Consider the following 13261-nt stretch of genomic DNA (forward strand, 5'->3'; position numbering starts at 1 on the left):
GGATCAATTATACTTGGTGATGTGGATTTGGGAAATCAAAAGTCTCTAGTGGTTTTGAACTGTGAACTTGAGTTCAGATGAGAAGGAATATGTGAGACTGATTTAAAAGACGGTGTGGATGTGTGCGAGGGAAACTTACATAGATAACAGAGAAATCATAGTGGATGTAGTTGCCTGTTTTAACTGTTTCTATAAAAAGAAAAAAAAGAACAAGTGTTAATGTGCGTTACAGAAGTTTCACAACTGATATACCTTCATCACACAGTAGAGTAACTGACATTCACTTGTTCACGTGTGAGTTGTCTTACAGTGTATGAACAGTTACACTGACTCCTGCAATGATTTGTGCTTAACGAGATAAGAGCTTCAATTTGATGCTCATACAAAGTTCCTGTAATGGCTGGTAATAACAAGATGTGGATGATATTGTTTCACACACACCAGCACATTTGCACACAATACCTCTGGAATCTCCGTCATCCCAGAATAACTCCCCAGCTGCCAGGTTTCTATCATCAAGAGCCACTATCAAACCCATGGGGTTGCGGCGACTAAAGACATACACATAAACATGAGGTAAAGTACAAGCACTATATGCAAATGTAAATACAATGCAATGAATCAAAAAACTATCTGTGTGCACATTTATCACATATAACAGGAGATACAATTTGATGAATTTATGTTTTGTGCACTTATGTCAAAACGTGTTGATTGATATGTGTATTTGCTTCAGTGAGTGTGTGCATGATGATATGAATGTACATCGCATGTAATTACTGTATGTAATAGCTTACAAAAGCACAATTTTGCTAAATCCGCGTGTGTGTGTGTGTACCTGTATGTGGTGGTGACATCAGGTTTTTGCGTAGGGAGGATCGCACCACCTCTGATGTGTAAACCAAGCTTGTCAGCAGGAAGATCCATATCAACATGCTTTCTTCGGTCTGCCAGTCGTACCATCTGATTGGTAGGAAAACAGAATCTATCTAAAACAGAAACTATAAACACACTTATAGATTCCCCAATTTGATTTGATATTGTCTAAAGCTACATTGCAATAAAACAAATTGAACACAGGAAACTACCCTAACTCTCGAGTTACAAGAGGATAGTAAACTTAGAGGCTTTTGGCCTTCTCAGTTATAAACTCCACTCTTTTCTTACACTGAAAGCCTTGTTTTTGTTTACTCTGGATACTCCACAGACCTCACTGTGGACAATTTTCATTGGAGCTACTATAATACTAAAATAATGCCTATGATATCTGTTCACAGTAAAGTTTTTGGATTCTACTCTTTTGTCATTTGTAGACTTGTGAGCTCCACAAATAAAATCCCATTCCCTTCCAATGTATTGGGGTTGCAGCAGAAATCTCAGAGAAGTATATTTGAAAACCTAACCAAATAAAACCAAATCCATATACAGTAAGTGGATATACCACTAGAGGTAAATTAGAAAACATGTTGTTTTGGCCTTTAAATATAAGTCATTGGTTAAATGGAAAAATAAGACTTGTCCTTGTAGCCCATAGTTATCAAACTTGAGCCTCATTTTGGACAATGTGCTTGATCACAGTTTAATAAACAGACATTTTTTTTCTGATAACAAGCATTCATTTGAGATGAGACACATTTTCTCTCTCCCTTTCTGTGTCTTTCTCTGCCCCTTACACTTATTTCTCTGAGGGCCCGGCGAGAGCACAGTTAATTTCTGATCCCCTGAGCACTGAATCCTCAGACCAGCCTAAAACAATTTAAAACTCTTTTCTCTCCATCTCCTCTCTTTCTCCTTCTACCTACTTCCTTCTCCACGTCATGTTATTCTCTCTTGTGGTGCTCTAATTCTTTTTTTAATCCCATTTCCTCCATGGAGGTGTGTGTTTGTGTGTGCGTGTGTGTGTGTGTGTGTGTGTGTGTGTGTGTGTGTGTGTGTGTGTGTGTGTGTGAGTGAGAGCGAGAGAGACAGAGCGAGATGATGTGTGTGCGAATGCAGTACAGTGGGGTATGGGCAAGTGTGTGGGCTGGAGTTAGTGGAGCGTCTACAAGCAATTTCAGATCTTATCACCCCCTCATTGTCTGCCTTAAGGAGGTCTTCTCTGTCTTCTCTTTTTCTTCTTCTTCTTGCTGGCCAATCCTCCCATCTTCCCATCCCTCTTCATACTGTTATTGCCTGCCCCTTTTTTTTCTTCTCATCTTCTCTTTAGTCCCTGCTTTTCCTCTCTCTCCTCATCACGTATTGTCCTTTTCTACCTACTCTCTTGTAGTGCAACTCCCATTCTGTGTGTTGATGCTTCATCCCTCGTTTTTTTCCATTATTTCTTTCCTCTGTAACTTGTTTTTCATGGTCATTTTCATTACATCAATACTCCCCCCACCCCAACTCTTCCATCCTCCTACCCAGATAATCACAGGGGACCAACCAGGACAAGCGGCCGGCAGCAAGACAGCCAATCTAATCATTCATCTGATCAGTGGGCGCTTTACATCGCCACTGTGACGCCCAAATATGGTCCCAAAGGAGCTCAACACCTCTTTTATCTCTCTGTCAGGGAGATAGTCTCCCTCCTCTCATCCCTGTACCCTTTTTCACTCTATCTTTGTCCTCACTCTCACTCTGTCTTATCGCTCTCGTCTCTCAGTCACAAACAAAGAACTTGAGGCAAAGACTTTCATGTGATACATGTTCTTTGTGCATGTGTGAATTCCACCAATGTTACATAATAATTATACGCCATTTTGCAGTCTTTTTTGTTAGCTTTACACAGTTATGTTAGCAACTGATCAGGTTCAACCGTAAAACAAATAATGCATTTTCATAAAGTGATCCTGTGATTATTAGCCTTGTTATCCCATTTCCTGTTTATCATATTTATAAGGCATTTTTTGAGACTGTACTAGAGAGATGATGGTAATTTTTCATGCTTTGTGCTTTTGAATCTGATTGCATTTCACTGAAAGGGGTTTTTAATCATCCATCACCTTCATGTATGTGAATTAGGTTTGGAAATCGTAAGGAACACCCACACTGTGCTAATTAAAGTATAAATCAAGTTTTCTCACATATTAGACAGGACTTTAAGGCCACCATAAAATAGAAAATAATACTACTCATGTTATAAGCACTTCACTTGGAGAACATTGAGTTTATTGCAGGTAACCTCAACGAAAATACTTCAGCAACAATTTGAACTTGCTGAAAGAGCTGAATTGTCTGCACTGTTTGCTGGTAAGTATATTCATTAATTCCTATGCATAACAACTAGTGATCATTTAAAATTTGAAAAGGATAAGGATGTGCATTTGAGATAATTTTTTTAAAGTGAGCTGAGTAGTCTTACCGTTTCATAGTCATACCACACAGCATCTGGGATATATGCCCGTATCTTGACCACTCCCTGTAGAAAACAAAAACAAAATATGTATTTATATGTGTGCACATCGGAGCTAAATGTTTGTTTTTGCCATTAAATACAGCAATATAAACCTTTGATTTGTGAAGTAGACATCAAAAGGTGTCAGCCTTGTGTTCTGTGTGAAAGCATGCCTGTGTTTGATTTGTGTTTGCAGTCAGTAACACCTGCTTTGGCTTATCACACCAATCCTGACACTTTAATCTTGTGATGCTGAACACGAGAGAGGCTACAATACACCACAAAGGAAATGTGGATATTCCTTGTCGCTATAAATCACAGAAACTTAATAATAAATAGGAAGATGATAAAATGTTTTCCATCAAGGAGAGTATCTCAAAACTGCCTACCATCTGATATAAAGTTTCCACAAAGACCTTGTGACATTTTGGTCTACAGTGCTATGATGCAACAGATGATGGAAAAGACAGCATCAAGAGATGACTGAGAGGTGACAGCCTTTGATAGCTTAAGGTGATGGACAGACAGGAACAATCAATAGAAGAGCGCCAAGCCTTTGATAGCATTGTCATTCCCCTGCTCTTTCTGACAGGGCAGAACAGAGGGGGAGAAAGAGATAAACACAGAGAGCGCAGCGACAGAAAGAGTCAACTAGAGAGATCCTTCTCAAACAGACCAAATTGTGAAATACACTTTGTCAGCTGTGTAGGCCAAGGCCATCTGGCAAAGGCAATGATGGCACCATGGTTTCTGAATGTCTCTCTCTTTCTCTCTGTCTCTCTGCCTCTCTGTTTCTGTTTATCTATCTCTCTATCTCTTTCTATCCCTCTCTCACGCATGTTCTATTTTGTGGCCCAAAACACCCTAAAAAATGTTAAATTACATTACAATAAATTATGATAGACATATTGCTATAATAGCCTGCTAATTAAATTAAATTACTTAAACCTGATGTCCTCTTTGGGGGTCCACAATGGCAGTTTGAAGCAGATCACCTGTCACAATCGCTGCACAGCCTGTGGGATGACAGCTTAGGGAAATGACTGCCGCCCCTATACCTCGTCTTCTGGTGTCTGATTTGCTTGCGGCACCTATCACTCACCACACTGACTAATAGGAAAGGACTGCGGGACTTAGCATGGCTGCTAACTGTGATTGAGAGGGACAGGGCATGAGGCCTGTATCCTCATTTGGGGGTACTGAAGCTCAGTTTACCATAAGGTAAGATTTGATCAGGAGGGCTCAAGATTCATACTGGCGGAAAGATCAGATGGTCGCTGAGGAAGATGAGAGAGGAAGAGAGAGAGAGGGAGAGAGATTGAGAGGGGGTAGAGGGATGGGATGAAATGAAATGGGATCACAAGGGTGAGTTGACAGCAGCTGATTAAGAGAATGCAGATGAGATAAGGGAACCAACGTTTGATGAAAGGATGAGCTAAAAAGTAAAGGGAGTAATGGGCAAGAGAGGGGTGAGTGGAAGCATGGATAAAGACCAGAGGGGATGACAGAGAGAGAGAGAGAGAGAGAGAGAAAGAAAGAGAGAGAGAGAGAGAGAGAGAGAGAGAGAGAGAGAGAGAGAGAGAGAGAGAGAGAGAGAGAGAGAGAGAGAGAGAGAGCAGGAGATCTCCCCAGTTTATCAAAGAGATCAAGGTTAAAGCAATCGACTGATCTGAATGATGGAGCAAGAGTATCATTAGAGAAAGGGAGAGGCAGGCAGACAGAGCGATAAATAGAAAGAGACAGAGAGATACGAGAATAATGAAAAAAAAGTGAAGGAATGATGTGAAGAGTTGTTAAAGATCAGCCGGTGACCTCACTCAAGTATCTGACACTATCTCTTCATGTGGCCCTTCACAGCCTGATGCATCTGTAACAGATAGTGGGCGCTCTGTCCTTAATGCCTGCCCTTGCCCTGGCTTTAACGACAGCACTGAAGCTCAGCAGCACTCTACCACCACAAAAGATGAATATTCAGCCATATCAGATCCGTCATTTTGGAAAGAATCCCTTTCATGTGCCGTAGCAGAGGTCTGAAATGCTTCTAAAGCTTATGTCAGTGTGCTGGAAGTGATCTCCGTGATGTCATCCACATAGACTGTATAAAAAATGGACATGGTCTGTATGTCAAGGTCTGTTCTCTCAACTTGATTTAATCGTACTCGCCTATGGGAGTCACCATTTTGTCAGACTTCGACTCCACCTCATTTCCTCTTACCAAAAAAGGGCAAAATAACTTATCATAACACATTGGTTACAGTTCTTCTAACGGGTGTGACTGTTGCTATTTGTTATAGGTTTTGGTTATTAATGCCAGATTTCATGGCTTACTGTTGTTTAGAAGATTATAGCTAAACTAATATAGGCTAAGGCAAAGATACAGCTTCTGTGGCCTTATATCTAATGTTAATTATAGCTCTTAGTATATCAATAAAATATTATGGGTTGTCATTCTGTATTTTATCCATATAATAATGGCACCCTGTTACTAACGTTACCTAAATGTTTCCCGTAGCTATCACAACAACAAAAAGCTTGCGTTTCAACAACAATAAGCCATAAAGATAGGATTCGGCACTTCTGAACAAAACTAATTACAACTACCAACGGTCATACCCCTCAGGACCTTACCAATGTGCTGTCACAAGTTAAAATATCAAATAAGAAGCATAAATCTCTCTCCGAGACAGCCCGTCCTCATAGGGGCTCTTACTGTGTCAAAGGCAAATCCTGGTCAGAGAATATGAAAAGAAGCGGTTGGTTTTTTTTCTAGTGATTTTAATTTTTGTTATCCTAATACACAGACCCAAAATATACATGGACTGTAAAACAAAAGAACAGGAGAGAGAAAAATAAAACACTATTTTCTGACTTTGAATCTAGAAAATTTTCAACTTTTTTCTTGTAGATTTCACTCACTCATCTTCAACCACTTATCCGGGGTCAGGTCGCAGAGGCAGCAGCTCTAGCAGGGGACCCCAAACTTCCCTTTCCCAGGCCACATTAACCAGCTCTAACCGGGGGATCCCGTTGCGTTCCCAGGCCAGTGTGGAGATACAATCTCTCCACCTAGTCCTGGGTCTTCCCCGAGGTCTCCACCCAGCTGGACGTGCCTGGAACACCTCCCTAAGGAGGCACCCAGGGAGCATCTTTACTAGATGCCCTTTCAACACAAAGGACGCTCTACACTCTACTCTGAGTTCCTCACGGATGGCTGAACTTCTCACTCCTATCTCTCCAGCCACCCTCTTGAGAAAACCCATTTCTGCCATTTGTACCCGCAACCTCGCTCTTTCGGTCATGACCCAGCTTTCATGACCCACACCCACACCTATGGGTGGGTAGGAATGAAGATTGACCAGTAGATCGAGAGCTTTGCCTTCCGGCTCAGCTCTCTTTTCGTCACAATGGTGTGGTAGAGCGACTGCAATGCCGCCCCCGCTGCCATTTCTCTGGCCAAACTCACGTTCCATAGTCCTCTCACTCGTGAACAAGATCCGGAGGTACTTAAACTCCTTCACTTGGGGTAAGGACTCATTCCTTACCTGGAGTAAGCAATCCACTGGTTTCCTGCTGAGAGCCATGGCCTCAGATTTAGAGGTGCGGATCCTCATTCTAGCCGTTTCCCACTCTGCTTCGATCCGATCCAGTGAGTGCTGAAGGTCACTGACATCATCTTCAAGAAAAAGGGGCGAGATCCTCAGCCCACCAAACTGCAACCCCTCCCCACCACGACTACGCCTTGATATCATGTCCATGAAATTCACAAACCCCTGGCGGAGGCCAACCCCCACTTGGAACGAATCAGACTTACTGCCAAGCATCCGGACACAGCTCTCGCTATGAGTGTACAGAGATTGGATGGCCCACAGGAGTGACCCCCTCCCACAGTATATCCCTGGATACCCGGTCATATGCCTTCTCCAGTTTCACAAAGCACATGTGAACTGGATGGGCATACTCCCAGGCCCCCTCCAGGATCCTTGAATCCTTGATCCTTGAAGAACGGAATTTGCATTGTTCCTCTTCAATCTGAGGTTCGACTATAGGATGAACCCTCCTTTCCAGCACCTTGGAGTAGACTTTACCAGGGAGGCTGAGTAGTGTGATACCACAGTAATTGGCACACACCCTCTGGTCCCCCTTTTTAAACAGAGGAACCACCACCCCGGTCTGCCACTCCCTTGGCACTGTCCCATACTTCCACGAAATGTTGAAGATGTGTCAACCAAGACAGCCCCTCCCAACCCAAAGCTTTCAGCATTTCAGGACGAATCTCATCAATCCCTGGGGCTTTGCCACTGTGGAGTTGACTACCTCAGTGACTGCCGCCAGAGATATTGACAATGATTCCCCATCAGCCTCCAGCTCTGCCTCTACAAAAGAGGCTGTGTTAGTCAGATTAAGGAGTTCCTCAAAGTGCACCCTCCACTACCCAATTACCTCATCAGCTGAGGTCAACAGCGTCCTGTCCTTACTGTAAACAGCTTCACCCCCTCCTGAGGTGTTGAATGGTTTTCCAGAAGCACCTTGGTGCCGCCCGAATGTCCTTCTCCATGACTTCTCCGAACTTCTCCCACATCTGCTGCTTTGCCTCTGACACAGCAGAGGCTGCAGCCCTTCTGGCCTGTCAGTACCTTGCAACTACCTCCGGAGTCTTCTAGGATAACATATCCCGGAAGGACTTCTTTTTCAGTCGGACAGCTTCCCTGACCACCGGTGTCCACCATGGTGTTCGAGTGTCACCGCCCCTTGAGGCACCTGACCTTGAAGCCACAGCTCACCGCAGCAGCTTCAGCAATGGAAGCTTTGAACATTGCCCACTCTGGTTTAATGCCCCCAACCTCCACAGGGATGTCACAAAAGCACCGCCGGAGATGTGAGTTGAAGAACTCTTGAACAGGGGCCTCCTCCAGACGTTCCCAGTTTATCCGCACTACTCGTTTGGGCTTACCTGGTCTGTCCAGAATCTTCCCCCATCCTCTGACCCAACTCATCACCAGATGGTGATCAGTTAACAGCTCTTCCCCTCTCTTCACTCGAGTGTCCAAAACATACAGCCTCCGATCAGATGATACGATCACAAAATCGATCATTGACCTTTGGCCTAGGGTGCTCTGGTACCACGTACACTTATGAGCATCCTTATGTTCAAACATAGTGTTCGTTATAGACAATCTGTGACTAGCACAGAAGTCTAATAACAGATGACTGCACGGATTTAGATCAGGGAGGCTTTTCCTCCCAATCATGCCTCTCCAGGTGTCTCCATCATTGCCCAAGAGGGCGTTAAAGTCTTGCACAACAATGAAGTCCCCTACTGGAGCCCCATGCAAGAGCAATCCAGGGTCTCAAAGAAGGCAGAATACTCTGAACTGCTGTTCGGTGCATATGCACAAACAACTGTGAGGGTTTTCCCCCCTACCACCCGCAGGCATAAGGAGGCAACCCTCTCATCCACCAGGGTAAGCTCCAATACTGCGGCGCTCAGCCTCACATCCTGGGCAACTCCAGAGAAGAATAGGGTCCAACCCATAGAGTCCATAGGTTTGATATTTTTTTTATCTCGTAAATATGCTAGTTTTTTCCTGTAGACTGGGGGGTCAATGAGAAATTGCTCTATTAGGAAACCTTTTCCCTAGTGGCCACTCGGCAAACTGCAATTTGTGGCACTTCCATATTGGGTCAACCAGGAAGTCGCTGTGGTTGGGGTTAGGGTAAGGGAGAGCCATTAGTGAAGCTCAATGTGAGTATCTCCAGCCATCGCCATCTTGGCAGTGACTGACTATTTTTAACTCCTGGCTATTTAAGAATGGGCAAAGAGGTTGAGCGTTGATGCAGCTGAGGCAGGAATGAAACCTACTGTCTAAATGTACAGATTACCAACTCAGAGGGGTCAAGCCCTTCATTTTGCATAACTTTAAGCCTTAATATGAGTGAGTTGTAAAAGTATTCAGCCACTGTACCGTTATCATGAAAGGAGAAATTAACTATAGAGACCAAAACTGTATTTTGTACCACGCTCTAAACATGTTTTTTTCCGTTGTACAGTTGGGCATTAACTTGGCAGTCTACATGGTTGAAGCCAGCCTCAAGTGGCTTTATGAGAAACGGCAGTTTTTGGCCCTTCTGCGTTAGCTTGATTTTTCAGCTTTTGTGGTTGCTCCTAGGTCAAAACACGTCAGACCATGTTTTGTAAAAATAATAAAAAAAAAAAAACACAAGTATGTTTTAAAAAATACAAGTCATTTAACCCATACATAGGTACATTTAGGTTACATAATCATCCTATAGTGAGAAGGTGATGTCAGTAATTCACATAGCTGAAACGGTTGAGACTGTACTGGCTGTATTGTGCCATTAATGTTACACTCCTATATGATCCAGATTATTTTCTACCTTGGATATTTTTGGTACTTTTCTGCCCACCATGAACTTCAGTATGTAGAAGTGGGATGGGAGATTTATATGGGGTCTTGTAAGTATTGATTTTCAGTATTGATCAAGCAGCATGGTGCATTCTTGGTGTTTTGCTCAGGTTTGGTTCAAGCCAAATTCTGGGCACATCAACAAATGTTACTCAAAAGCTTACAAATTCTGTTTGGGGATGATATGTTGGCTAAATTGATTTGAAATTTGAACTCCCTCAAGTAAAGAAAATAACTTGTATTTTTCATTTCAACTGTATATTGCACATGTGGCTGTGGCGTGAATGACTGGCTTCCAACATAGAGCTGTCAGAATGTGCCACGGTGCATTAAGTGAGAATTGTAGGGCTGAATGCATCATCTGTAAATGTCAGGGACTAGCTATTAAATGCCCCCCTACAGCTAAACAAACCCTGCAATTGCTTACAGTGTCACCAAAAGAGTTTCCACATGATGGCAACATGGTTAGCAAACGTTAGTTAATATTCCTATATGAGTATTTAATGCACTGTGAATTCCTTCTCGATATTTCTGCGCCATCACAAGCAAGGTTAAAATTTGCCTCCTTGGAGATGCATTTCTATCACAGACATTTCTCTCTATTTAATTTCCAGGGCACTTTGATGATACAGAGCACATTGCTTTGAAAGAGTTAGAAAACGAGTGGTTGGTCATAATTGATGCCTGCCCCGAACACACCCACTGATAATGGATTTCTTTTCATCCTTTCCTGTTTCCAACTACAGATGAGCTGTGCCTCTGCCCTTAAAATGACCCAAATTAGGTATACTTTTAACTGCTATCTGTTGTTCTTGTTTATATTTTTGATTTGCAAAAATAACAGCCTGCTTAGTCACCTTATGGCCCTTCCATGTCCCTACCCTTAGGACAGCTGAAGCCCTGAGGCAATGCAATCATGAAGCCTCCACTTTTTGTATTAGAAACTTTTTCACAATCAAACTGATTGAAGTTACTTTATCCCTGGCCCCACTATGAATCCAATTCGCTTTCCACTATTCTGTAATTCACAAGAGGCCATGCTAAATTGCTTATTAATCAGGCCACTTTGACATGACCGCAATCGCTGTGTATGCACGCCTACATGCACGTACATTTACGAGTGCACACAGGCGCATTCATTTACGCCTCACACACACACACACACACGGGCAAATATGCACAAACACACACTTCTATCTACACTTCTAATCTCCTAGTAATGAGGTCAGTGCTCTCATTAGAGCTGAGAGAAAAGAGGGAGGATATGAAAGAGAGAAGAAAGGGGGGATGAGAGGAGGGGAGGGCAACAGAGAAAATCCCATGTCATGTTTTCCCAGTGGAGGTCAGGGTTTGTGTGTGTGTGTGACTGCATAAGTGTGTGTGTTTGTGTGTGTGTGTGTGTGTGTGTGTGTGTGTGTGTGTGTGTGTGTCATCTATAAGACACAGTTCTTGTACTTCATGTACATTTCCATGTATTAATGTTTCTCTGTCTAGATGTGAGAAAGTACATACAAGTACATTTTGATTGAGTCAGGACCAAAGCATGTTCATATATTTATGTGTGTGGGTTCCCCAATGCTGTTTCTGTGTGTGTGTGTGTGTGTGTGTGTGTGTGTGTGTGTGTGTGTGTGTGTGTGTGTGTGTGTGTGTGTGTGTGTGTGTGTTTGTGTGTGTGTGTGTGTGTGTGTGTGTGTGTGTGTGTGTGTGTGTGTGTGTTGGCTGACCGGGTCTAGTACAGGTGTGATGAGCAGGTGTTTTCCCCAGAGGAACTGGCGGTCCACTGTCCAGGTGACACTGTCAGAGTAGAACCTTTGGAGTGGCAAAGAAAAGTATAGAATCAATTACATATATTTTTCATTATGCTCTGGATAACAGAAACATATTTTAGACTACATTTATTGTGTAAAAGCACCATGCCTCCCATTAAGTAATTACCTGTCTGTATACTGCCACAATTTTATGAGAACCTTTGAGAAAATGCATGTCAGCATGTTAAACATTATACTACCACGGTTTCCACCCACATCATTCATTATACATTAAATTTTCAAATTTAACAAAGTAAAACATTTTGGCTCACTTAAACTTTCCACTAAAGCTGACAGCTCATAATTTGGATGCAGGAACCCGGACTCAGCTCATAAAATCCCTGCATTTTATGTCACATAGGCCTAGGTTCTATATTAGGAAAATTTAAACATGCAAAAAAATCATTTTTTACCCCTCAATGCATGCCATGGATCACCATGATTACCGATTTATAAAGACAACTTTGCACAGCAGCTGAATTGTCATGTAACACAAGATCACACATCAATCACTGGTCCACACATCACTGAAAGAATCTGTATCAGAGTCAGGTTATGTCAAGGCTCTGACAGACAAACAATCATATTGTAAATTACTTCTTGCATTGCCTTTAATTAAAAAACAAAACATAAAATTGGCCTATATAAATACATAGGAATTATGAATGCAGTTATATAGTAGGCTATAATTAAAGGCAGAATATGGAGAATGAGCTGTACACCGCCATCTAGATAAAGATCGTAGTTGCAACAACAAAAATAATTAAAAGCACTCGGGTTACCAGGTTCGTCAGACCAAGTAGTCTACAGGAGAACGGCGTCTGGTTGAGCCTGTTTGAACCCATCCCCTCTGGCAAATTGCACCGTAAAAAAACAGTATTCCAGAGGAGTTTGACTGACAGTTACCATTAGCCGTTACCGTTGAAACATGAAAGTTAGCTTACCGATCAAGGCGAAACATTTTCGGCATGCGTTTTAATGCCATTGAACTCCTTTATCTCAGTCCATCTACTGAATGCTTGGCCTACATTGACTCTAGTTTTTTCCCGTCTCCTGTCACTCAGCTGGGAAAAATAAGTAGCTGCAGGATTGGCAAACTCCATTTTACCCAGTACCAGCCTGCAGTAGTTGCACCGAACAACAGACAGCCCTGGCAACCCTGGTACAATATAAACAGAACGTGAGTCATTGCCAAACCCATAAATTTAAAAAATATATTAATTCAGAATAATATATTTTTTTATGGAAAAGCAATAGTTTCATTCTGTACCCCTTAAAACGCCCTGCAAGTGTATTATTGTTTTTAAAAATATAGCTTTTAAAGAAGATTCTAAATATTCAACCGTTAATTTATTTGTTATGAGTGAAAAGGAAACCAATGTTTTTCATTTGCAAAAGGGGCTTAATTATGTGTAACGTTAGTTCATGCTAAAGGACGCGCTTCGTTCAACATTTATGTAAACCCTGTGGAATCATTCACTTGTATTGGCTGATTGGCATCAGGGACATGTTCAATCTGAAAACGCTGTACACCGTTTTAGCTGCTACTTTTTTTCGGGGGTGAGGTGTTGCCAAGGCCTCAGAAAGGAGGCTGAGTCATCAAAAAACAAACAAACTGGGCCTTGATATATTACACATTGCCTATGCAATGGAGC

The 13261-nt window shown here is 42.3% G+C and overlaps 1 protein-coding gene across 1 annotated transcript in view; it reads right to left on the reverse strand.

The window, feature by feature from the left end:
- The window catches only part of si (sucrase-isomaltase), a gene marked incomplete at its 5' end in the record, with an annotated part of 71633 nt that overhangs the window by 31337 nt on the left and 27035 nt on the right, over nucleotides 1–13261 (reverse strand). Inside the window, 5 exons of the mRNA XM_083914477.1 lie at nucleotides 140–189; nucleotides 463–551; nucleotides 839–963; nucleotides 3341–3397; nucleotides 11523–11607. Of these exons, the coding sequence (XP_083770603.1) occupies nucleotides 140–189; nucleotides 463–551; nucleotides 839–963; nucleotides 3341–3397; nucleotides 11523–11607 (406 nt within the window). The remainder of the gene's footprint in view (nucleotides 1–139; nucleotides 190–462; nucleotides 552–838; nucleotides 964–3340; nucleotides 3398–11522; nucleotides 11608–13261) is intronic.

This window comes from Echiichthys vipera (assembly GCF_963691815.1).
Source record: "Echiichthys vipera genome assembly, chromosome: 5".
In the NCBI taxonomy this organism is placed as follows: Eukaryota; Metazoa; Chordata; class Actinopteri; order Perciformes; family Trachinidae; genus Echiichthys; species Echiichthys vipera.